Consider the following 27,657-nt stretch of genomic DNA (forward strand, 5'->3'; position numbering starts at 1 on the left):
AAACACCAATCAGAAAGGATATATGCACCCCTATGTTCATAGCAGCACAATTCAGTGTAGCTAAGATTTGCAAACAGCCTAAGTGCCCATGAGCAGATGAGTGGATTAAAATCCTGTGGTACATCTACAATGGAATACTATGCCGCTATAAACAAAGAAGGAACTTTTACCATTTGCAACAGCATGGATGGAACTGGAGAGCATTATGCTAAGTGAAATAAGCCATTTAGAGAAAGGTAAATATCACATGATCTCATTCATATATGGGATATAATGATCTACATAAACTGATGAACAAAAATAGATTCAGAGACAAATGACAGGGAAGGTGCAGGGGGGATTAGAGAGCAACCAAAGGACTTGTATGCATGCATATTAGCATAACCAATGGACACAGACACTGGGGCGGTGGGGGCTTGCCCTCGGGAGTGGGGTTGGCTGCGGGGGGGTGTCAATCGGGGAAAATGGGAGCATATGTAAAACTTTAGACATTAAAAAAGAAAAAACGTTAAGATAGGGAAGTTTATTACTCAGAGGAAGTACATGGCATGCCTTGAGGGGCCACACAGGAGGTCAAAGCATGGTACAAGCTGAGAGGCAAGGCCTGGGGACATGCCTTTATTAGGGCCCATGGGTGCTGTTCAGTTTGGTTAATGTCTATTGACCTGTCATTAATTTCCTGATTCTTTCCTCGGTCCCATTCATTCTGCTGTCGAGCTCCTCCAGTGGGTTTTAAAATTTGGTTTATTATATTTTTCAGTTCTAAAATTTCTATTTGGTCCTTATATAGCTTCTATTTCTTTGCTGAAATTCTATTGTTTCATTTGTTTTAAGGTATTTGTAAATTGTAATTGCTCATTAGAACATTTTTTATGACGGTTGTTTTAACATCTCTGTCAGTTAGTTCTAATATCTCTGACATCTCTGGGCTAGCATCTATTGATTATTTTTCTTCACTCAGTTTGAGATCTTCCTGATTCTTGGTATAATGAGTGATCTTGGATTGAAAGATGGACATTTTGGATATTATGTTAGATACACTCGGTCTTATTTAGATCTTCTGGTTTAGCTGGATCTTTACATCACTGATATCACAGGGACAGGAGAGGCACTGCCTCGTTACTGGCAGGTAGGACTAGAAACCTTCATGGACACCTGAGGAAGGGGGCCCTCATTCCTTCTGGTGGGGATGAGCATTCAAGTTCTTCACTAGGTTTCCACTGATCCTTCCCTAGCTGGGAGGGGTAGGAGATCCCTGTGGCCTCCACTGACATCAGACTGAGGTGGGAGGCTCATGATAGTAGGTTGGTGAATTTCCTGGCTCTCTACTAGGCCTCCTCTGATACAACACCAATAGGGGGAACAAACAAGAGGGGAGCCTTGCCACCCAGTGGGATCAGGTGTCCAGGCTCCTTATTTGGTCTTCTCTGACACCACCTTGTTGGGGTGGGAACGTTGGGACACCTTGTTATAGCCGAGCAAGGTAGAAATCTAAGTCCTTCGCTGACATGGGTGGGGGTTGGATGACCATTTTCCCTGTGGTGTTTGGCTAGAATAGAATGACTATTGTCTAAGAGTTTTCTGTCTTGCATTCCTCGTCCTTTGGCTAGAGAGAGCAGGCTTTTTTTGGTCTGCATATGTTGGTATTTCTGGGTTACCAGCTTCTTTAGCAACAAATGCAGGATGTATGAGTCAAAAAAAAACAAACAAAAAATCAATGAACTTACCTTTTACCACTATGTCATTCCTCAGGTCTCCATGCCCCTAGGCTGTCTGCCTTTCTCATTCTACCTTTCAGAGTCTTGTATTTGTTTTACATATACTGTCCATGGTTTTAGTTATACGTAATGGGAGAAATAGGCAAAGCATGTTTACTCTATATTCCTGGAAGTGGAAATTCGCTATCATTACTTTAAAAAAAATATATTTTTGACCCTCAAATAATAGAAAGATGTACTTTTATTTCTTGAATTAGTTTTCCCAGTTGCTTCTAAAGTATCTTTAACAGTATGATGAAGTGAATTACTGGGAAGCTGAAGGGTCTTCTCTCCAATTAAGAGGTCTGGGGAAGTTAAAAGCCTCTTAAATCAGTAATTTAATCTCTAGGCCAGAATCTCTCTAACACAGATCCAACGTCACCTCTTCACCAGCCATCTCATGCTCCTCTCCACAGTCTTTTCTCCAGCACAAAGCCATTTTAGCAGAATATACATAAGCTATATACTCAGTTTGGATGACGCTAAAAAAAAATGTGTTTGTTTGTGTTTACAGCATTTGTAGTGTTTTAGATTACAGTCTTGTCTCCTCTTCTACATGCACCAATTTAAGAAAGTCATAATCAGGATAACAAATGACTCATATTTTCCTTTAGGGCTGCATATAAAGGCACTTTCATTTTTGCCCTTCTCCAAAAGATGAAAGGTATAATGAGTGCACTCTAAATGACTGAATGAGCTACAAGTCAATTGCTCTGAACTCTGTATTAATCCCACTTTCAATATAGAATGCAAGATGTCCTATGGTTCATTTAGCTACCAAGTGGTATAAGCTATTATTCTGTTATTCTTCTGAATTACAAAGGATTGCAAAACTTAATGTTTAAATACATGCAACAAAATGCTGGGCCGTCAAGCAAAGAAGATACTTTGCTATTTTAAAGAGAGTAACTTTAAGAATGAACTGCAAAATTACTCTTCAGTTCCAAATAGACTTAAGATATATACTCTTCTACCTCACGCCATAATATTTCATTGACCTTCTGAAAGATGCATTTTGAAAAGTGTTTACAAAGATAAGAATGCCGATAGGGTTGGAGTAACATGAGCATTTCCAGTTTCTGTGTTAGTAGCCTCCCTATACTATCTCCTTAGTGAGACAGGCAGAGAGGGATGGCAAGAAGTGAAGCAGGTTAACAATGTGCTGTCCAATCCCAGCCCCAGGGCTCTGTGATGTGAGGTTAAAGCTTGGAGGGCTTATGCCAATATGTACTTCTAGACTTGTGTTTTCATTGAGAATCAGGAGCATTTCAGAATGCTAATTCAGATAAGTCACCAGAGAGTGGCCTTCAGAGTGACAGTAAGTCCACTGCAGGAACAGTTAGGCTTCCAAGCTGTTTTCTTGAAGTTTTGATGTTGCAGCAGGAGTGAAAATGGTGAAGTATAAAAGCCAACCTATACATGATATGTCTACAAAGGGAGGGATGATGAGGGAGGACACTAAGAGCACTATGATCTAGGGCAGTGGTTCTCAACCTTCCTAATGCTGTGACACTTTAATACAGTTCCTCATGTTGTGGTGACCCCCAACAATAAAATTATTTTCATTGCTACTTCATAACTGTGATTTTGCTACTATTATGAATCATAATGTAAATATCTGATATGCAGGATGTATTTTCATTGTTACAAATTGAACATAATTAAAGCATAGTGATTAATCACAAAAACAATATGTAATTATATATCTGTTTTTCGATGGTCTTAGGAGACCCCTGTGAAAGGGTCATTCGACCCCCAAAGGGGTCGCGACCCACAGGTTGAGAACCACTGATCTAGGGGGATAGCGTGTGTCAGGGTTTGGATTTGGTCAGGGAGCTGCTGCAAAGCAGTCTGGGTAAGTCCTCGGCTGGGCCAGTGAGCTGTGATGGAGAGAAAGACAGAGCATGCCTGCAATAGTCTCTAGTGCTTTGATCCCACCCACTGCCCATGAGCAGACTCGAAGGTGGTTTCCTTGGTTGTCTTATAGCTGGGGTCAGGGATGTTCTTTGTGCCATTGAACATTTGGTAGCTGCATTTGGTTGAACCTACGCAGTCTAGCTAATGATTAAGAACAGAGCCTTGGACCCAAATATTCTGATTCAAAACAAATTCCTGTCAGTACAAACTTGGACTTGATCCCCTTGTTAATTCTACAATGCTCCTTTGCATCATCTTTCAGTGGAGAATTAGTGACATCTCCCTCATAGGGTTATTGCAATCATTGAAATGATAACTGGTTGAAATGCTTGGCACACACTGAGAGATCAATAGTCATCACTGGTGATATTTGTCATCATTGCATTATTAACTTATTTATTGGAGATACATTTTTCTATGCCTTGTTTCAATTGCGATAGCTATTCAAAAGCAAGCTTCAAAGACTAACATAGTTTGATAATTTGTTGAGCTATCGTATTTTAATAAGTACAAGAGCACAATGGCAATTAGCTTTGTCTGGCCCTTGATAAAGTCCTGGTTAAAAGGGCAAAACCTTTGGATACATGCTCCCTAGATGAAGGCCTTGCTAGGATTCCATTCCTACACAGAAATTTCCTGCCAAATCATCAACATTTTAGAAGATAATACTTCCAGCCAACAGAGTATGTAATTTCGGAGGAACGTGCACATACAGGTGGACAGTGATTGATTAGCAACTACACTTGTTGAAAATGTTTAACAAATTAACCACATACCTTTCCTTTAAGTCAAATGAGAAAGAGGCTGTTTGATTTACATAATTGAAATGTGCCATTTAGATTTGGGGTATGTTCCGTGGCTGGGGGAGATGGCCAGAACGAAAGCATTTGGTTTTCTGTACTTCCCAGGCTAGACCTGGCTTTGCTGTGGGTAACATTTGAGAATGAGGTCTTCTAATTAGGTCTGACTGCCCCAGGGCTCAGCCTGTGACCACAGTAGGCGGTTTGCCTGGGCTTTGGTGGAGGCCCCTCCACTACAGCGGTTGGCCTGGACACCTCCTGGCTCAGACTCATCTATCCCAGGAACCACAGGGATTTATTTCCTGCGTGGCCTCTCCATCCCCTTAAGCTTTGCCTGCCTCCTCGTCCTCAGAGCTTTTCCCTACCCTGCCCCCAGCATGGTCAGCCATCAGCACTTGGGTTGCTCCCCACGATTTGCATTTTGCCATGGATAGAACTGCTTAGCAGCGCTTGGAGCACACACTGTAAAGGAATTTGGGGATATGCTAATGTCGAAGCCTGTCACCAGAAGCTGAGAAGATTCATAATCAAATTGCAATAAATCTGCAGAGACTCTTTAAAGAACAACACACACAGGAAAAACCTGATTGCTGAAAAAACTTGCAAATGAGTGGTATGGCTGCTGAATCTTTGAAAAGACAGCAGTACTTTCAGAGAGACACAACTGCATACCCTAACCACAGAGTAGTCAGCCCCAATGACTGGCCGACGAATGATGGTGCCGCCTGTGCAGTCTCTCAGAAAGGTTTCTGGAAGGATTTCAGGTTTGAATGCTGATGTGGAAAGTAAATATAATGCTCTAATTTGCTCTTCCTTCTCCCTCCTCAACCAACTGCCTCTGGCCCATCTCCCAGATTTGTATTCTCCCCTGTTTGCTCTGCCTGCATCAGCCTGGGACAGAACAGCGTTGCTAAGTGACATACAGTTCTCTCCCGTTTTCATCCTAAAAGACCAAATTAGTACATCAATGAATGTCATTTCTGTGTGAGTGTGATTTATCAGTTAAGATTTTGAGATTAAAAAGAAACATAAAAAGCTAAATAATTTTGAATAAGTTCATGTGGATGATTTAAAGATATCCACCTATACTGCATTAGTTAGATTCATTGAATATCATGATGTACTTTGTGATATTATAATATTTGATGAAATGTGGAAGTAGCATTACTGTTCATGAAAATTCACAGGACCATGATTATATGCTAGGGTATTCTATCATTACTTTTAAAATAACAGTTTAATTCTCTCATTTAGTCTCACATCAGTGATCCAGAGGCATATCAGAATAAGAAAAAAATTTTGTTGGATGAGATTAAATTCTGATCTTCTTAGTGTGAAATTTAGACTTTGTGAGTGAAGAGCAAGTAACTTTTCTTCTAAGTTGCAGCAGAGTGTGCTTAACTATTTCTCTTAACTGATTCTCTGGTGAGAAGAAATAGGAATGTTCCAACTTAACAGCTGGTGCATTTTTTAAAAATAATTTTTTCCCAAAGACTCCTTTTTCTATTTATTTTCAGGCCTAGTTTATAAAGCTTTAATGGGCCTTTGGATTCAGTGTTAAGAAACACAAAATCATAGACTCTGAAGGTGATAAGGATGCAAATACATTATGCTTCTTAAAAGATTGTGACTTGCTTAAAGTCCCATGAGTGGGAGCTGAATTAATGGTCAAAGATTTGCAGATTTAGGCTGTGTATTCTTTTCTGTAAATGTTTTTATTGATTTTTTTTTTTTAGAGAGAGAGGAGGGAGAGGGAGAGAGAAACATTGATGTGAAAGAGGCACATCAATTGGTTGCCTCCCGTATGCACCCTGGGTGCTGAACCCACAACTTGGGCATGTGCCCAGACTGGGAAATGAACTGGTGACCTTCTGGTGCATGGGACAATGCTCAACCAATTAAGCCACATTGTCCAGGGCTAGGCTGTGTATTCTTTATGGTTATAGATTAAAAAGTAAGGAACAGAGGAGGAGAATCCTAGATTGGTAGATTACACAGGTATACTAAGCCAAAAATTCCTTAGAGACTTTTTTTTGGCTCAGATTAAAATAACTTTATTTTGAGAATTGAAGACATACCAACTAGGCTAGCTTATGGCCAAATTCCATTTTGGTTAGAGGTTACTGAAATTCTCCATTGGCCTCACACCTGAATGCTCAGCTATACTACACAAAACAATGCTGGCCAGTCAGGAATTTTCAGGCAGAACAAAATGTGGGCTTCTATCGAGGTCTAGATCAAGTCTTGGCTCTACCACTTGCTGGCTGTGTGACTTTAGACACACTGCTAAACTTTCTGTTTAATGCATTACCTCATGTGAGGATTAGTGAGTTGCTATATGTAAAGTGAATAGGAGAGTGTAGCCAGTAATGAAGAGCTTAGTAAACATTAATTCTTATTCTTTCATTTTGAAATCTGGCTTTCAAAACAAACAAACAAACAAAAAACAAAACTTAATTCATTCAGAGCTAGGAGGAGACTTAGAATCTTCTAGGTCACTATCTTATTTTATAGATAAGAAATCTGAGGCCCAGAGAAAGGAAGTGGTTTCCTTTTCTAATGGTGACAGGCCAGGTCTCCAAATTGCTAGTTCAGGCTTTTTTTTTTTTTTTTTTTTTTTTTTACGTACTAGCTTCCCTCTATATAAACCTTTTCTTCACTTCTCACTTCCACTGCCACCACCTGGCTTCAAGATTCAAGCCATCCAACCTTGAGTTCAAGCCACTATAATCACTCTCCTGTATCATATCATTATAATAATCTACTAACTTGTCTCCCTGATTCTACCCTTGCTCCCTTCAATCTATTCTTTTAAAAATGTATATTTATTGATTTTAGAAAGGAAAGAAAAGGGAGAGAGAAATAGACATATCAGTGATGAGAAAGAATCATTGATTGGCTGCCTCCTGGGTGTCCCACACTGGGAATCAAGCCCACAGCCTGGGCATGTGCCCTGACCGAGAATACAACCCTGACCTCCTGGTTCATATGTCATCACTCAACCACTGAGCCACTCCATCCAGGTCTTATAATCTATTCTAAGCAGTAGCTTATATTGTTTTCTTATTTGACAAAGCATTATATCCTCTGCTTGCTGGCTTCATTTCCTATTACTCTTATTCATTCTACCCTAGTCACACTGCCCTCCTTGTAGGTCCCTGTAGATGCCAGGCATGTCCAGTCTTCAGGTTTTGAATTTGCTGTTTCATTTACTTGGAATGATTTTCACCAGCTATTTGCAAGGTTCACATTTCTTTCAGTTATTTCTTTAAAGTCACCTTGGTGGATCCTGCCCTGACTATTCTATTGCAGTTGCCATCATCTGGTATTTTCTATTTTCTGCTCCTGTCTCCTCCACCCATAGCATTTACTACTTATAACACATTCCAGATTTTTTAGCTGGTGTATTGCCTACTTTTCTCGAATAGAGTGAAAACATCATGAGGGCACTGCTTGTAATAGAGTTGGGCCCAGAGGAAGTGCTGGGTAAATGTTTGATGAATGCATGAATGCACTGTGTATTAAAAGGACCTGTGAGATATTCAAAAGAGTGTTTTCTCAGGTATTTATAGACTAAAATGAAGCAAAGTGTGACAATCTCAATTAAAGAGTTTTGCTGTGGCATGGGACTTGCCAATACAAGAAAATTTACTTTTTTTTTTAATAGAACCTGCTTATTTTTGTATATGTACAGCTAAACCAACATTAATGTATCTTTCTTAGTTAATTACCAGAAAAAAAATAATGCTCTGTAAAGCCAAACCAAAACAAAAGCAAATAGCCTAGAACTCTATAAAGAATGTATTTTAGTTCTAGTGAGTTAAGAAAAAACAACTGTCTCATACTCTCTTTTTCTGGGTTGTTAGTGAAATCTCAACGAAAACAAAATATAGACAGGAGGTCAATGCTTACGGATCAGATTTCATCTTGCTAAGCTTTTTATAGACCTATAACAAAGTGGAGTTCTAAACACTGTGTTAGATAATGGGGATTCTGACAGTCCCTGTAACTATGTGGAACTAGGAGGTGCTGCTATAATTCTGCTGCTTCCGATGAAAATTTCAAGTGTTTTCATTAGGTACAACAGCTGTTTCTATTACAGATAACAGATCTCAGAGGTGGTGATGCTGATATCAACTTCTAGTGGGCTCAGAACACAGTGTAGCTTCTACAATTAGTTTTTTTTTTCAAATTATTTTTTTTCTGCACACGCCAATTAACTCTGTAGCAATAAAAGGAAATTACTTACTTGCTACCGGAATTGTCTGAAAGTGATAGGATCATCCTTTGTAGAGTCACATTAACCAAATTAAAAGCCCTTGGGAAAAATTTGGCACCCTGTTCCTTCACGTTCACATCTTTCTAAACACCTCTTAGGAACTTTCCATTTAGAAAGCTAGGATCATTTCCAGGGCTTTTAATTTGGAAAGATTGGCTGCTCACCAGTGGGTCTTTGTAGACACCCAGTGGTTGGGTGGCGTGGCTCTGTAGCGGTCCAATCTCAGTGGCCTTGACTTGATTATCTTCTTGACTCTTGCTTGCTTGCATGTTTTCCATCCCAGAGAAAGTCACAGCTTTGCTGCTGGAGCTTGTCTCCAAGGCAGACACTATCATTTCATTCTCTCACTGAACGTACATATCCTCCTCCATAGAGAAGTGAAATCTATTCCTCCAACCCTGTGAATTTGGGCTTGCCTGTGACTGCTTTGACCAATAAATATGGTGGAAGTTGCTCTGCCAACTCTGGGACTAGCCTTTGAGAGGACTGTGGTTTCTATTTTCCTTGTCTTGAAATACTTCCTCTTGGAACCCTTAAGTCACATAGAAAGGCTACATTAGGGCACTTCAGTCAACAGTCTCAGCTGACTGGTGTCAACTGTCAGCCACATGAGTGAGCCATTCTGGATTCCGGTTCATTTTAGCTTTAAAATGACCCCGTGTTATTAATACCACCTGATTGAACTGCATGAGAGACACTGAGCAGAAACCACCTGGCTGAGTCTGGTCAGTCTATGGAACCATGAGAGAGGAGCACATTGTTGCTAAACCACTATGTATATTTGGGGTGACTTGTAACACAGCAAAATATAACTAAAATAGGGACAAAGTGGAAGGCTACAGGCTCAGTGCTTCTGCGAATATGAGTGTCAAAAACTAGCTGAGAATGAGGTAGAATTGGTGGTTTTTTATAAGATGTCGACAGATATAGGTAAATGTCAGTTTTCCACCTTTTTGGCTGGTCATTGGAATTTGATATTTGAACTCTTCTATTGTCACTTAGATTTGTAAATCTAAATATCACTGTACAAATGTTATTCATATACTGCAAAAATATAAATATTATTACAAAAAATATTAATATTATTATACAAACGCAAATATTTCTGTGAAGGGTAATACTCTAAATCAAGGTATAACAAACTTTTTCTGTATAGAGACAGATAGTAAATGATTTAGGCTTTGTGAGCTATAAAGAATTTGTGGTGACTACTCAACTTGACTAAGGTGACATAGACGGTACATGAATGAATTGCATAAACATGTGCAATAAACTTGATTTACAAAAATTGGTGGTTGGCCAATTTTAACCTGAGGGCTGGGAGTTTGCTGACCTTTGTTCTAAATGATTATTTTTGTAGCTAACAGAAATATTTGATTATATTGCATGACTCCCATTAGAATTGGATTTGCTTTACCCCAAGCTCCCATCTCTCCTGCCATTTCTTCTTCGTCTCAGTTGTAGGATCCTCCTCTTAAGCTTGAATGTGCTCCTAAAGCCTCTCTTCTTACTCTGTGTTCTTTCTCAGCCATGCTAATTTCCATTAACAGCAATTTGGCAATGACTATTCCGTCTTTTATCCAGAACTCCAGGCTTTTGTATTTCTCCTGGATACCTTGCCAGCACTGTCAGTTCATTGTACTTTTGTGTCAGTTGTTGCCGATAGTCTCTCAACTCCAAGCCCACCCTTCCACCGTTAGTTCTTTGATGCTGGGGCTAGAGCTCTGCAAACCCTACTTCTATTTTGCTAGCTCTTCATCTCTGTCTATAGGGCAAGAGAGGGACTTGCGGCTTTCTGTTTACTTGATGCTGACTTTCTGTCTAATTGGGGTTCCTGTGAGCATCTTTCAGCAAAGTTTTTTTTCCTGTAGGGACATGTTCCTTTCTGTAGTATCAGGATTACCTTCATTACCACTCCTTCTCCCCTCTACTACAGCACAGTGGGTCAGTGTCCACGCCTCAGACACCAGTCTCAGCCCTTCAGGACGTCCCCTTTAAGCTCAGCGATACTAGCACCAGCTAGGCAGCACCTTCCAGTGGGAGGACTGAGTATTAGCCCAGCAGGGTTCCTTCTCCAAGTTTCTGTTTTAGTAATTCCCACATCTTCACTTTGATCTTCCAGCACTAATGGGTGGTAGATGCTGCCTTTAATGCTTTCTTTGTGATAAGTTACTGTTTTCCTCTGCTTTTTCAGTTACCTAGTTAACAATTTCATACCTAGTTAACCATTTTGTATATTAAACCCCCTTTCAAATATTGGGCATAGTTTCTGTTTCCCCGCTGGGTTCTGAAGTAGTTAAGATTCTCTGCCAAAAGCTGCTCCGCCAACAGTGTTTGCTTCCTCAGTAAATGGCACCAGCAAACCTCTCTCCATTCCCTGCCCAGAGGTTCAAGCCAAATATGTGGGCATCATTCTTAATTCTTTCTACTCTCTAAATTCCCACAGGCAACGAGTGAACTACAAGGCCTGTTGATTTGGCTTCCTGAATATTTCTTATATCAGTCTGCTTCGCTCTACTGCTATATCCTCCACCATAGATCAAGCCACCACCTTAGAACTGACCTCCCCATATTTCTGTAGCCCCTCAATCTGTTCTCCCACTACAGCCCAGGAGGTGTCTCACACACATAAATTAAGTCTTTCTGTGAGATGGTTTCTGCCTCTATTTCGTTTTGAAATAGATTCCTTGTGTCTTTGTCAGTTTTGAATCTGCCAAGCTTTCTTTGCATTCTTGGTACAAACTATTCCTTTTGTTTAGAAATCTCCCTTTCATCCGATAATGACTATGTAGGCTTTAAATGTTGTATAAGTATCACTTTTGGCTTTTCTGAGCTATTTGTTTCTATAGATCATTGAACATTCACCTTTTCACTAGAATATTCTGTAAACTTATAAGTAATCTATAATAATAAAAGCATAATATGCAAATTGAACAAACGGCCAGACAGCAGAATGACCGCCAGGCCAGCCAAGGCAGGTGTGACGCGATTGGTTGGGGGGCCAGCCATTGCCCCACAATTGCCCCCAGAGGGACCAGGCCACTGGCCAGCAGGCCAATCAATTGGGGGACTTCGTGATCACCCCAAAGAGGGAGGCCCAGGCCACCCTCTGCAGGGTGATTGATTGGGGGGTGGGGCAGTGGATATAGGCAGTGCTAGGCCAAGATGGGTGTGGGTGGGGGGTGGGGCTGTGGGGCAGTGAGGCTGCTGGGCTGCGAGGCAGCTGGGACTGTGAAGGCTTACCCCTTGCACAGATTTTGTGCATCAGGCCTCTAGTTCTTTAATAACTGATGGAAGGCCTATATAGGCAGGGGCTGTGTTTGTCTTTCCCAACACAGTCTCTAACACCTACTATTCTCTCTTGGCATACCAAATATTCAACAAATACTGGCTGAGTTCAGTGAGTTTCTGTTTTATACATTTGTCATAGGGCCTCTGAGTGAGTTCAGAAGGCACACATTTCCTTGGATGTGCCAGAATCCCTCATGGCTGACTGCTACCTCTTAGAGTGAAGGCTTCTTTGGTTTGCTCCTCTCACATCTCCTGGCACCAGTTCTCTTTGTGGGTTCTTATAGTGATTGGAGGAGGCTGAGTGGGGAATAGATTGAATAGAATTTATTAGTTTTGGCTGGACTGGAGACTCAATATTACCCACTCCTATGTTGTCAGAGTGCTCTGTGGTATCACATAAGCCACCTGAGCACGGGCTGCCAGGTACATCCTGGTGGTCGCTTTATTTCAACTCCATTAGCCAATGAAGGGATCTTCCTCTGCAGCTAATAACCAGTATGTTATTCCTTCTCAAAAACATCAAAGTGGTTTCTCTGTTGTTTCCTGGAATGTAGCCATTTTTTCCTCCAGTGATAAAAAGTGGGGGGAAGGGTTGGGAAATGGACTGAACATGGATGGAAGGGCTTTTAGAAAGCTATAATAACCAATAATGAAGAAGCAGACAACAAAAATAGAATATGAAAATGACAATGATAAGAAGACCCATACCAACATATGACTATAGTCTGCTGGAAAAGAAGCAGACCCTAGGGAACAGGTTAAAAAATCCACCTTTGATTTTGGTTACACTTCCAGAGAGAGTGCTGCATTTATTTAAAAACAAAACACAAAGCAAAACAAAGACTAAAACAACCCAAAGAGCTTCCTTTTTATCTTCTAAACAGACTTGACCCAAGCTGGACATTTGCTTTGAGAATCATATATCTTTTCCCTTCAGCTGAGAGTTTTACCTTTTGGATTGCATTCCACACACGTTCTTTATCGTTTCTTCTTCCTTCGAGGGTGTCCATAGCATCTGCCATTAGTGACTGCAGCTGTGGCACCAAGATAAAAATTATCAGTGTGGAATTCGCACAGAAATAACTTCCCTAAATACACAGATTAAAACCTAATTAAAAAATCATTTGTACGCTGATGATTTTATTACTCATCTTTCCGACAATGAACATTGCTACCCCATCTTTGCTTCAGTCATTACTGAGTGTTATTGCAGATATAAAATATTGAAACAATGAAAATATGCTTCTTGAAAATGGGTAGAAAACATATAGGTTTTAATGTTGTAAGCGTTGACGTTTTGTAAAAACAGATTTGGGTTGTAAAGAATGAAGGCCATAGTTAATTCTCTCAGGAAATGGCATGTAGTACATGAACGGGTTTTTAGTATTTTCTCCCGAGGCTGATATATCATGATTTCAGGCATCATGCAAAAGCTCACCAGAGGACAATTCTGAAACTGTGCTGTCTTATTGCCTCTTAAAGAATCTAGCTCACTTCAGTTCTTTTACTATTCTTTTCTTCTCTAAAACTTCAAAATAACCACGCTTTCATTTTAGGTTCCATTCACAGGCAAGTTTTCAGAATTCCACCTTTTGCCCCAAACTGCCACATTCCAATTTGAAATAGTCCCCTATACACCTGCTGCATATGTAGCTGCAAAGCGGTGAAGCCACACGGACCTATGTGATGGTCACAGCTAAAAGGGAAAGTTCTCTAAAGAAAATGCCAGTTCAGTCCACTGTGGCTTCAAACAGTGGGGACCCTTAGAGAATCTTTCTGAACTTTAGATATTGCAGAGTTGTAGCAGAGGGCAGAGCGGAGTCACTCAGAACTCTTCTATGGAGCAGTCACTGTTTAGACAGTGCCACAGAAGGCCTTGCCAGGATTTATTGTCTAGGTTAACCCATGCTTCAAAGCTGAAAAGTGAAATCTGTTATTTACGGCGATGAAACCTTGCAAGATGCATGACTTTTAAACACTGGGCCTCCACATATACATCCATATACATTAAAATTTTTTTCTAGTAGGCAGATAAATTATAAAAATATCCCATTAAATCCTGTTTTCCAAGGTTTGAGAGAGTGGAATACTGCACTAACATGTTAATAAGGGATGTCAATAATGCTAGTTTGGTGCCCTCGGTGTATATTTTGAAATGCAAGTATTTCCAGAAGGAAGAAGCTGCAGATGTGTGGTGAAGAAGGCCAAGGTGCAGAAAACCCTCTTGTATTTTTCATTGAAATCTTGCATGTGCTTTGCAGGAAGACTGGATCAACACTGGGCCAGTTTCTTCGATTAACATTTTCTTTGCTTCCTCTTATCTCCCAGGGGCATTAAATTTTCGTTGCTACTTCGTAACTGTAATTTTGCTACTGTTATGAATCGTAATGTAAATATCTGATATGCAGGATGTATTTTCATTGTTACAAATTGAAGATAATTAAAGCATAGCGATTAATCACAAAAACAATATGTAATTATAAATGTATTTTCCGATGGTCTTAGGCGACCCCTGTGAAAGGTTCATTCGACCCCCAAAGAGGTCGAGGCCCACAGGTTCCCAGGGAAATTGGCTATAACATGCACTTCGAAAGCTCCTTGCTTACTGCACTCCTGAATGCCGTATGAATGGTATTTTACTAGTAAACACAGCCTTTTAGGAGGCGTTCTGCTGCACACAACCTTAAAGGTTTTGAAATCATGACTTAGTGAATCCTTGATTAATAGACTCCCCTCTCCCCCACCTATAGTTTTATTATTTGGCTAGTCAGACCATTTTAAATGCTTACTTTGGATATCAATATTTAACACACTTTGACAGGTTCAGATGAACATTATAAATGTTGGCAGTGCATTTCTCGATTGATTTGTTATAACTTTGAAAACTCAGGGAGGGAGGATTCCTTCAGTTATCTGAAAATTACAGTGACCAGTTTGGGCTGTTCTCATCCTTGCTATGTGAATTCAGTTCAGGTCTGTAATTAGTTTTAGCTACCTTCAATTAAAGCCTCAAAGGAAAGAGCCCTTCCCTGTCCAACATTAGGATCTCCCTCTAGAGCAGTGGTTCTCAACCTTGGCTGCACATTAGAATCACCTGGGAATCTTTTTAAAATCCTGATTTCTGGGCCTCATCCTCCGGAAAGCTCTGCCCTTCTGCTACAACTCTGCAATATCATCAACCTGTGGGCCTCGACCTCTTTGGGGGTCGAATGAACCTTTCACAGGGGTCGCCTAAGACCATCGGAAAATACATTTATAATTACATATTGTTTTTGTGATTAATCGCTATGCTTTAATTATCTTCAATTTGTAACAATGAAAATACATCATCCTGCATATCAGATATTTACATTATGATTCATAACAATAGCAAAATTACAGTTACGAAGTAGCAACGAAAATAATTTTATGGTTGGGGGTCACCACAACATGAGGAACTGTATTAAAGGGTCGCGGCATTAGGAAGGTTGAGAACCACTGCTCCAGAGTACACCTTACCTTTCCTTGAATGGCCAGCACATGGTTAACTAATTGTTTTTCAAACTAGCTGCTGTCATTTCTAATATTGATTATGGTTATAAAAACAAATCTTTTTGAAGATTGTTTGAGCTATTCCTTCAACTAGTTTTTGACTGCCCCTGTGTTTTCTGAGTTAACTGGTCGATTCAGTTAAAAAATACAGCCATTTGACTAACTACATTTTTCCCTTGAATAAAATAATTGTTCTATCTAAATGTACCAGTGTGTGTGTGTGTGTGTGTGTGTGTGTGTGTGTGTGTGTGTTGGCACTGCCAACATATATGCGACACTAGAAGTGAATAAGAAAACTCTAAAGACTCTTTTGTATGGTTGGTTTTATGCACAGTGGTTATTCTTTTGTACTCTCAATTTTCCACAGAAGATAATCCTGTGTTAACAAGTCTTGGAGTTTAAGAAGCAATTAATTAAAACTTAACTTTACTTAAAACAAAAAGCTTGACACACAATTCAAATAATCACCCCCTTTCCATGTTTTTCCATGTCAGACAAATATTGCTATGAAAAAATGTAAGCCAGACCAGCTTTCATGGCTCAGTGGACTGAGCATTGTCCCATGCACCATAGAGGTCCCTGGTTCGATTCCTTCTTAAGACATATGCCCCAGATTGTGGGCTCGATCCCCAGTAGGGGGCGTGCAGAAGGCAGCCGATCTATGTTTCTCTATCATCAATATTTCTATCTTCTTTCCCTCTCCCTTCCTCTCTCAAAAAAAATCAATAAAAACATATTTTTTAAAAAAATGGAAGTCAGTCAATGTGAGCAAATAAAATAAGACACCTTTCTACATTTCCCAGTTTCTTCATTAGAATGCTTCATGAGGGTTGGAGAGCTGGCCCTCAGGCTACATTTATTATGACAAATTTCTTTCAGACCATATCACTTTTCTTCTGACTCAGGGTCTGAGAAAGGCTTCAACAAAGAAAAACAAATACTTACCAATTCTGCCTCCTGCGGACTGATGTCCCGTAGATAGGGGATGGTTGCTAGCTCAGCCATTGCTTGATTGATCACCTGGGACTGCTCCTTTACTCTCTGTAGCCGGCTGAGGAGGCTGGCGTACTGCAACTTCTCCATCACACCTGAGCACGCAGGGAAACGCCCCTTGTCTCCCAGGGAAGGGAAATGTTTTAGAACAAGACCACAGAACTAGGGCTTTCTCTGGGGATTGAAGTCAGGGTTTGTTATAGTATATTTACATCCTTAGAAGCAATACATCTAGTATAAACAAACGTTTTCTTCTCTCATTTTAGAGAATGATTTGGACCCTTCCTTCAAACTGATGAGTGTATGTAGAAGGGAGCACATTGCAGGACTGATCTGTTGTGCTGAGGGGAGGAGAGGGGACTGACATTGAACGCGTGCTCCACCTTCCCAGTGGCCATCAGAAAGCTGTGTCTGTTTAGAATGTGTGCATGTGTGTGTGTGTGGGGGGGGGGAGGTTATCTATGTCACTCAGGTTATCATAAGAGCTAAGAGTTTCCCACTACCTTGTTTATATAAAAGAATATTTTTATACAAGCTGAATCCTAAAAAATGTGATGCACATTGAATTCTCTTTACCCAATGACTTACATCAAAGCTCATCTCTGCTTTTATCTTTAGTTCTTGTATGGCCTCGGACTCTGGCTCCTCTTCTTGTGGTATTATAGCACTTTATTCTGACTCCTAGGGCCATCCCAGCAACCAACATGACCCTTCTTGAAACAGACTACTGTCCACATTTGTAAGGACCACCCACCCGCATGAATCTATTGGTATTTTGGGCTTTCTCAAAATAGGGCCCTTTTCTAATAAGGTGGCCTACATATGTGTTTGCTATTGCCAGCCGTAAAAGAGAAGATGTCACCTTCTCTAAAAAGTTTAATACAAATCATAATGCATGATAGGAGAGGCAAAGTTTATAATAAAATACCTACATTCATATTTAGAAAAAGTATTTCTGACATAAAGGGAGCTATAAGGGTTAAAAGAAAATCCTTGAGTTGTGTGGAGGGTAATGACAGATTAGGAGTCACAGGAGGATTTATTTGGCAATTTCATCCCACATCCCACAGGTGCTCAGAGGAGGAAGGCTGGAGGACCGGCATCTTCTACGGCAGGGTTCCTCCTGCATCACCTGCACCAGAATCACTAGGCGTGTTCGTTAACTAGGCAGAGTCCTGGGCCTTACTCAGTGAATCATAATCTCTTGAAATGTGTCTCTCTTCATATGGATTGTAGCTAGGTACCCCTCACTCCCTAAATATTCAAGTATCTCAAGAAGTTGAAGAATAGACAACCATCTTAAAACTTAGTATTTGAGCAAGAGCTATTTTAGTTTGTGCATATTTATAAAATAGATTTTTCCTCCAGAAATTAGAGAAGACATTTTTTTTCTTAAAATACATCTTCCAAAGAGAAAAACTATTAGAAACTGCATTACTAAAGAGCATTGGAATTTCAGCTTGAATTTAGAAAGCAGTTCTTCCCACAATGTCATATGCATGATTTAATTGACAACAACCTCTAGAAGTTTGTGCTTTTCTGGAGTCTTGTTAATAAAGGAAGGTTGAGAACCATGGCATTATATTTACTGTATTTCTCCCTAACACCTACTATATCATATGACTAATGTTCCTCTATTTCAACTAATTTGTTCTTTCATATGAACCATTTGTCTAAAAATCTATAAACCTGTATGAGCAATGATTGCAAATTATGGAGTTGGGCTCCCTTCTCTGAACTGACCAAATAGGTAGCCTACACATTTAGTTTAATCGTGTACCTAAACAATGGGATTCTGCCAAATAGAGGAAAGCGAGATGCAGGAGAAACTGTTTTCTTTCTGAAGAAAAATTGCTTTATTTGTCTTGAAAAACACACCAGAAAACACTGGGGCTAGTGTAGGAAAGGGGGTAGTGACTCAACTCCAAAGAGCAGAAACAACTGCAGCCTACATGGGAACATAATCTAGCAGTGTAATTTCCTAAGCAAAAAAACAAAAATAGTGGAAGGCAATGGTGTTTTGTTAGCTTGATTGATGGATGCATAACAAAACAGGAAGTACTCTATACATATAAAATGCTAGGAAGAATATATAGTTGACTACTAATAGTCAACCCTCCCACCCCTTGGCTTAAGACAAATGCAGTTTTGATTATTAGGAAACTACAGATGTATGCATATTTTACCTACATGATAGGGGTCTTTGAGAGACAAAGTGAAAAAAAAAAGAAATTAATATAATGCCAGCAGGAATGTTTTAATGCTGTTGCTTTAAGAAAATAAAGGAAAGGATGAAAAATGAAGGAATTACCTTAAACATCTAATGCTAGCAAGGACTAAATCTAAAGGGAAGTAGCCCTCCCAGTGAGACCTCAGGAGTGATTCAAGGGCTCCTTAGCTGCTGGAGAGAGTGTTAAAAAGTGGCCATGATTGAAGCTAAAACCTCACACAGGTATAATGAAGTTAGGTAAGTAGCAAGTTCAAATGAGGGCTTTAGTCAGGATTGCCTAGATTTAATAGCAGCTATGGGTTAATATTTGGCAAATAAGTGGCACTATATAGAATAGTGCTGAAAAGCACAGCCAAGTATTTGGAATATATTTCCACTTGACTCAACATATAGAAACATTAATTGCAAAAAAGGAGGGGTAGAAAAAAATATTATTGTTCATTTCAAATGTGCATATGTAAACATTTTTTATGCTTCACTTGGAGGAAATTAAAAGTAAAATTAATGAGGTATTAAAATCGTGGTTAGTTAAGTCATTTTTTGGCAAGTCAGCCTGTGAAGGAGGCTTCATGCATGGCAAGAGACTTTATTATTTTGACTCTTTAACATTTAGCCCAGGAGACACAGTACATAAGATTTGAAACTGACAGCAGCCAATAAAGTTAATGAATGAAAAAGCACAGTGGCATCTGATGGCATGTGAAATAATTAGGACAAAGACCCAGAGAAGGAAAACTACCAGTAAAAGCAGAGTTCCTGGTTGAACGGGGCTGATGTTCACTGGGATTAAAAGCCACCAAATAGGCAGGTAGTGGAATATTTTAGATTATTACTTTTAAAATACCAGAACCATTCTTGTTGGGCCATGTGTTGTGTGACTAGCAAAGGAATCGATAAAGATAAGGAAACTGGTGCTCGGCTGGCATGGCTCAGTGGTTGAGCGCCGGCCTATGAACTAGGTCAGGGTCCCATTCTTGATCAGGCCATGTGCCAGGGTTGTGGGCTCAATCCCCAGTAGGGGGCATGCAGGAGGCAGCCAGTCAATGATTCTCTCTCATCATTGATGTTTCTATCTCTCTCTCCTTCTCCCTTCCTTTCTGAAATCAATAAAAATATTTTTTTTAAAAGAGAAGGAGACAGGTGTCAGAGTGTAAGGAGAATCATTGCCTAAGACACAGAGACCTCCCTCATAACAGAATGTCCTTCACCAACTGAGTCTACCACGTCATGGCAAGAGATGAAAATCCATGTTCCCTGGGAAGCCCTACTGTGGGCTGTAGATCTGCCCCATGGCTGGAGATGAAAGCTCTAATCCTTCCTTTATGACACACAGCACAAAGGTACCTCAACTTTGTGACACTGAGCACATCAGTGATGCAAGAAAAAAATTGAAATCCACAAGACACTTGCATGATCTTCATTTTAGAAGAATATGTCATTTCCAAGTACAAAATTTATATAAAGAAAAAGAAAGGTCTATAAAATGGTTCTTTTGTCAAAGCAAACTAAAACCAATATAAATGATTAAAACTTCTAACATCCTATCTAATAAAAGGGTAATATGCAAATTAACCGTAACTCCATCACAAAGATGGTGGCGCCCATAGCCACAAGATGGTGGTGCCCAGTCCTCCCAGCCCCACTGGAGTTCCCCAGTCCTGGGGGGGTGGCTGCTGAGAGCAGGCAGTGTGAGTGGCCTGATGGAATGCTTGCTTTGTTGACATGACGATGAGGTAAGTATTCCACCCCGGCTTTGGAGGGCTTTTGGGCAGGAGGCATGTAGTGTCCACGGTGGGGCAGGGAAGGAGACGCTTGCATTGTTGTCCCGGCGACGAGGCAAGCATTCCACGCCTGGCTGCGGATGGGCCTCTGGGCAGCGGGCACAGAGTGTCCAGGCCCCACAGAGAGCTACTGGCACATGGATTTGTGCACGGGACTACTGGTTTATAATACTTTGCAAAGTGCTTCAACATGGATTATTTACTTTTGGTCTCACAACAACTCTATGAGGTGGGTCTGGTAGGTATCGGTCTGGTTTTTTTAAAAAAATATATTTTTATTGATTTCAGAAAGAGGAAGGAAAAGGGAGAGAGAGATAGAAACATAAATGATGAGAGAGAATCACTGATTGGCTGCCTCCTGCATGCTCCTCCTTGGAGCCAAGCCCACAACCCAGGCATGTGCCCTTGAATGGTATTAAACCTGGACCCTTCAGTTCATAGGCTGACACTCTATCCACTGAGCCAAACTGGTGAGGGCAGTATCAGCCTGTTTTATAAATGAGAAAAAACAGCTCAGAGATTAAATGACTTGTCCTAGGGTTACACAGCCAGAGCACCACCTTGGACTAAAGTTTTATCTACAGGTATCACAAAGTAGGGTAACAGCTAATAAGGACATGCAATGCCTAAGCATTCAAGTGGATGACATTTGATATCTGACAAGATAAAAACAGACCTCAGGGGATCTTAAAATCACTGTTGAGGGCTGTTTGGGTCACATTTAATGATACCATGCAGGTATAATTTCTACTCACCAACTCATTACTTGCTTCATTAAGCTAGGTTACCTTTGCAGCAATTTTATTTAGTCCTGCTTTATGAAGCTGTGATTGGCTGTATAATAAGAAATCCAGAGGCCAATATTTGGATATACTCATGGTCCCTGGGTATCTTTGGGATCACTTACTTTGATTCTATTAAAACTCTTTGAGAAAATCTTTCAAAAACTTATATTTTCCAAAGAAACAAACAGAAATTCCTTGCAGCTAGCAAAGTGGTGCTGACTCATTTAAAAAATATTGAGTTATTAATTAGATGCTAAGAATCTTAATTACTGTATGACTTTTAAATTTCTATTATTGACACATAAAGGTATATATATATATAAATATAATACTAGAGGCCTAGTGCACAAAAATTTGTGCACTCGGGGCTGTCCCTCAGCCCAGCCTATGCCCTCTTGCAGTCTGGGACCCCTTGGAGGATGTCCACCTGCTGGTTTAGGCCCACTCCCTGGGGGATCAGGCCCAAGGTGGCAGTCAGACACGCCTCTGGCAGCCTGGCAGGTCTCTGGGGATGTACACTTGCCAGTGGGGAGCAGGACTAAGCTGCAGTCGGACACCCTTAGCTCTGCTGAGGAGACGGGAGAGGCTCTCACCACCACCACTGTACTGGCAGCTATCAGCCTGGCTTGTGGCTGAGCAGAGCTCCCCTGTGGGAGTGCACTGATGACCAGGGGGCATCTTCTGCATTGAGTGTCTGTCCCTTGGTGGTCAGTGTTTGTCATAGTGACCAGTCATTCCCAGTCGTTCTGCTGTTAGGGTCAATTTGCATATTACCCTTTTATTATATAAACTAGAGGCCTGGTGCATGAAATTTGCTCATGGGTAGGGTCTCTAGGCCTGGCCAGGGATCAGGGCCAATCTGAGGGGTGCCAGCAGGGCAATCGGAGCCCCTGCTCACATCTGCCTTGGCCTGGAGCCACCCCTTCAGCTGCTCCAACATCCCACCATGGTCCCACTCTTGTTGGGGCCCATCAGGGCCGGCAGCACCTCCACTGCCCCCTGCTACCAGCACCACGTCACCAGCACCCACCATGTTCCATGCCGCTCCCTGGTGGTCAGTGCACATCTAACTCCCAGTTGGTTGGACTCCTGCCCGTGGGGACAATTTGCATATTAGACTTTTATCATATAGGATAGAGGCTTGGTGCACGGGTGGGGGCCGACTGGTTTGCCCTGAAGAGTGTCCTGGATCAGGGTGGGCGTCCTGCTGGGGTGCCTGGCCAGACTGGGTGAAGGGCTGATGGCTGTTTGCAGGCTGCCCAAACCCCCTTCAGGGTGGGGTTCCCCACTGGGGTGCCTGGCCAGCCTGTGTGAGGGGCTAATGGCTGCTATCAGGCTGCCCACACCCCCTTCAGGGTGGGGGTCCCAACTGGAGTGCCTGGCCAGCCTGTGTGAGGGGCTGATGGCTGTTTCAGACTGACCAAGCCCCCTGGCGACTGAAAAAGCTTGGCTGTTTCCATCGCAGGGGCAAGCAAGCCTCCTGCTCGCTCTAGCTCGGTGGCCACAGCCTGCTGAAAGCAGGTATCTGGGGTTTATTTACCTTCTATAATTGAAACTTTGTTGGTTTTGAGTGGAGCTCAGAGCCGGCGGCAGGCTGGCTTCCTCCATCACTGGAGCAAGCAAGCCTCCTCCTCGCTCCAGCTCTGTGGCTGCCGACCGCCATCTTGGTTGGGTTAATTTGCATATAGCCACTCTGATTGGCTGATGGGCATGGCTTAAGGAGTAGCGAAAGTATGGTCAATTTGCATGTTTGTCTATTATTAAGTAAGATATTATATATATAATATTAAATATATATATAATATAAATATATATATATTTCCAAGTAGCTAGAATGTTCTTTTAAAGGTGAGAAGAAAATGAGTTAAGAACATGTAAAAGGTGCCTAATACTTAGATAGGTCTAACCAGCATTCACAACACACTGTGAGATCTGAGCTGGCAACAGATGATGTGTTCATTTTCCTGAAAAGTAACAAGGTGGGGCAGGTATCTCTAAAAAAAGCCAGGGCACAGACAGATTACCTCTGCAACATACAGCTGACTGGCTCTACTAGGCTGACCATGAGTGGATGAGGTGCAATCACGTCACATGGTGATGGTTCTTGCTAGCAAAGCTTTCCCTGCTTGCAAGGGCCTGATGATGACAACGATGATGAGTGTGGGCCTCTAATTAGGATGGAGAGGATGATAAGGGTGTGTGTGTGTGTGTGTGTGTGTGTGTGTGTGTGTGTGTGTATCTGGAGGAGGTTGTGACAGAGGGTGAATTGGAGAATAGGACCCAAAATTTGTAGTGGAGCCAGTGAGAGTGCTATAAACTGAACGTTTGTGTCCACCCAAAATTCCCATGTTAAAGCCCTATCCCCCAGTGTGATGGTATTTGGAGAGGTGGTCTTTGGGAGGTAATGAGATGAAGTCATGGGTTGGGGGCCCTCATGTTGGGATTATTGCTATTATAGGAAGATATATCAGATGGTTTGCTCTCTGCTATGTGAGGATAGCAAAAAGTAGCCAACTGCCAACTAGGAGGGGGGCCTTCATCAGAATTTGACCATGCTGGCATCCTGACCTTGGATTTCTAGCCTCTGGAACTGTGAGAAAATAAATTTCTGCTGTTTAAGCCACCCAGTCTGTGGTATTTTGTTATGACAACCTGAGATGACTGAGACAGAGATGGATTCCTTATTAATAGGAACAGAGGGGAGATAATTGGGTGTAACACCATTGTGGGAGCCAGGAAAAATCAGTAAAAATGTGCTTTTCTATTTGTAATGCTTAGACTTACAAATCATGCAAATATACTAGAGATTTTATAGCTTTTCTAAAATGCTGAATAGATGTTAAACTGTTTGTCATGACCCCCTTGGCTCCCCTTGCAAGAACATTGAATCAATTATATAATACAAAATTCACAAAAAGAAAATTCTTTAAAATTTCCAGGGTACAGGCCTTTTGAAAAATACAGTAGTCCCTCCTTATCCTCAGGAAGATTCTTTCCAAGACCCCCAATGGATGTCTAAAACCCCATGGATAGCATTGAACCCCATGTAAACTGTTTTTCCATATATATATACCTATGATAAGGTTTAATTTATGAATTAGGCACAGTAGAGATTAATAACAATTACTACCAATAAAATAGAGCAATTATAACAACATCCTATATAATAAAAGCTCAATATGCAAATTGTCCCCTCGGGCGGGCTATTGACCCGGAGTTCAACCACTGGTTATGACGCGCACTGACCACCAGGGGGAAGCGCGGAACATGGCTGGCATCAGCTACATGGTACTGGCAGCGGGTGGCAGTGGAGGTGCTGCTGGCCCCGATGGGCCCCAGTGAGAGCAGGACCGCAGTGGGATGGTGGAGCAGGTCAGTGGGCAGCCCCAGGCTATGGTGGGTGTGAGCAGGAGCCTGATCACCCCACTGATCTCCCTGCAGATGGTGACTAGCTGTGGCTCTGACACTTCCATTACAGAGAAAGGGCAAATAGCAATATTAAAATATTTCTTCTAATTATTTCCCTTTCAATGTGCACAAATCCATGCACTAGGCCACTAGTATGATAATAAAAATTATGTGAATGTGGTCTTTCTCTCTTAAAATATCTTATAGTATTGTACTCATCCATTTTGTAATGGCATGAGATGATACAATGCCTATGTGATGAGAGTGAGGTACTCAGAACAATGTGCAATTTAAAACTTATGAATTGTTTATTTCTGGAATGTTCCATTTAATATTTTTTGATCATGGTTGATCAGAGCTAAACCGTGGCTAGAGGGGGAGGACTATATTAAAAAAGAGGGATCTGCCTTTACAGGCTATTAATGAGAAGTTCCTTTTATACTTTATATTTTGTAAATTACCACAGCGTAATTTAGGGCTTGTTTTGTTAAGGCTGAAAAGTAGAAAGGGCATACTTTTCTTGGAGCAGAGAAAGGAATTAGATATACAAAGGTATACAAAAAAGCAATTGGCAATATTGAGTAAAGCTGAGTTTATTATTGTGAGGTGGTGGTGCCAGCTGAATTCTGGGTAGGTAACAAGGTGGTTATATGCAATAGCCCAATATGTGAAATAGGGAAAATATTGTTTTTGCTAAAATTTTGTTATTGAGTTGAAATGAAAAATGCACTGCAACCTTGAAGTAGATATCAGGAAGACACAAGAAAGGGCCCTTTAAAGAGACACTACCTACTAAATGTTTGAAATTGCAAAGCATAGCATTGTAAAATATTTTTAAAGATAAAAGGAATAAAATCATTAGCTAAACTTAGGTTTGTTTTGCAAATAAGATTTACTGTGAACGTTTCTAAAATCCCTCAATACTTGCACTATTTGCAGCATAAGCTTTCCATAATTCTAGAATTGTTTAATATTGTACATTGGAAAAATATAAAAAACTCATATACTTACATTCAATTGGGTGCTTCTAATAAAATCCAGTATTGGCAAGATTCGCTTCCCCATTGTCTCCATCTGTCTCACTGTGTCTTCTCTGGTAAGCAGACCGAAGGGAGTTTTATATTCTAAAAATTGTAACAATAAAGTCTTATACTATTTTTTTCCCAGACTTCCATTACAAAATGCTTTCTTTAGCAAGCTATAAACAAATATCTCAATGCTAATAGATATGAAATCTTTAGTATAGAAACCAGTCCTATCCCTACACCATATGCATAACAATGAAAGATCTATGAGGAGAGAGGCAGAGGAGACATTGCCCTTTAGAGACGATCATTTAGTCATTTTGTTGTGGTCCTGATTGAGAGATCTTAGAGACAGCCTGTAACAATTCACCTCTCTCTGCTGAGTATGCTTTGCCTGAATTGTGAAAAAATGTTGTCATAAATGTGTCTGATTCTTGTCTTGTTCCTCCCAGGTATTATTCAAGTGTGCAGATCCCATTGACTTTGAATGTAGCTCAGGGTTGAGATAAAGCTCAGAGGATACAGTGCCAAACAAAACACAAAACCTTAATTATGTGGGTAGAGCTGAAAGAATAAATTCAACCTGGTCATGAATTCATCCCACAAGTTTGAGAACTCGACTCCCTGTGAATATTTTCTTGATATTTTTGAAAGTTTCAATTAGAATTACTGAACACCATTTAACTATAATACTCTTCAAGAGATCTAAGCTCTTGGTTAATTACCTAAGAAAAGAGTGGAACAAATATTAATATAATAGCAGGTAATTAAAGTGATGTAAAGTTGTCATTGGTTGTATTTTTCATTTCATAAAACAATTCTGTTGTATAATTGTCATCTACATTTGTTAATTTTTTTAACTTTTTAAAAAAATTTCTTTATTAAGTTATTACATATGTGTCCTCATCTTCACATTACCTCCATCCCCCCCCCACACACACACACTCATATCCTCACCCCCCTGTTGTCTGTGTCTGCTGGGGTCCAACCCCAGCAGGTCCAGCCGCCATGTTCTCCAGCGAAGTTCTTCTGTCTCTAGGTTCTGTGTAGGTTCTGTCTTCTAAGTTCTGTCTTCTAAGTTCTGTGTTCTAAGTTCTGTCTCCTGTTGTCTTGTTACATCTGTATTTATACCAGAGTTTTCAATCCTATCAATCTCTATTCCAAAGATTAAGGCGTTTCTTATCTCCATTCCAGGGAGTAAAGATTATGTAGCTTAAGTGTGATTGTTCGTAGTTAAAGTGATTAACTACCCACCTAGCACTTAGTTAAGGGGTTTTATTCTGTCCCTAACTTCAGGGAAAAATCCCTACCTGGGGAAACAACCTTTCTTGGAGAGGTGACCTTGGTAAAAGCACATAGCACCAAGAAGGGGAGCAAACATATTAAGAACAGTATGCCATATACACCAGGTCCTTTTAAACATATACTGTGCAGATGTTTCTTCCCTGTAGTGACTGTGGCAAGCAGCAAGGATGGACCGGCTTCTGGCAAGCTACTCTTTCTTCAACCTTTCCCATTACTCTCCACCAAAATGCAGCTCTAGTTCTCTAGTTCATAGCTCTGGTTCTCTCCAAATGGCACCACATCCACTATATATGCTTACCTCATAACTCCTATGTGCCCTTAGTCCACGGCTGAAACATAGGGGGTAAAGCATCAGGAGGATCAAGATTCCTGAAAACCAGAGAGTTGACCCTCACCCAGGATGTTATAGTAAAGGGAAAAGAAGAAGTAAGTAGCTTGACTTTCAGTTTAAAATGCTCAGTTGACCATTTATTTCTACTTGCTCCCCCAACCATACTAAAAGGCACTATAGGAGTACAAAAGAAGTTAACAAGGGCAAAGACAATAGGGAGGGGT

At 40.8% G+C, this 27,657-nt stretch overlaps 1 protein-coding gene across 1 annotated transcript in view; it reads right to left on the bottom strand.

Annotated features, from left to right (window-relative positions):
• SPATA16 (spermatogenesis associated 16) overlaps nt 1-27,657 on the bottom strand; it is a 234,774-nt gene that overhangs the window by 17,723 nt on the left and 189,394 nt on the right. Inside the window, exons 7-9 of the mRNA XM_006764120.2 lie at nt 25,784-25,896; nt 16,521-16,685; nt 12,995-13,078 (exon numbers count right to left, since the gene is read on the bottom strand). Of these exons, the coding sequence (XP_006764183.2) occupies nt 12,995-13,078; nt 16,521-16,685; nt 25,784-25,896 (362 nt within the window). The remainder of the gene's footprint in view (nt 1-12,994; nt 13,079-16,520; nt 16,686-25,783; nt 25,897-27,657) is intronic.

This window comes from Myotis davidii, unplaced genomic scaffold (assembly GCF_000327345.1).
Source record: "Myotis davidii unplaced genomic scaffold, ASM32734v1 scaffold115, whole genome shotgun sequence".
Lineage (NCBI taxonomy): Eukaryota > Metazoa > Chordata > Mammalia > Chiroptera > Vespertilionidae > Myotis > Myotis davidii.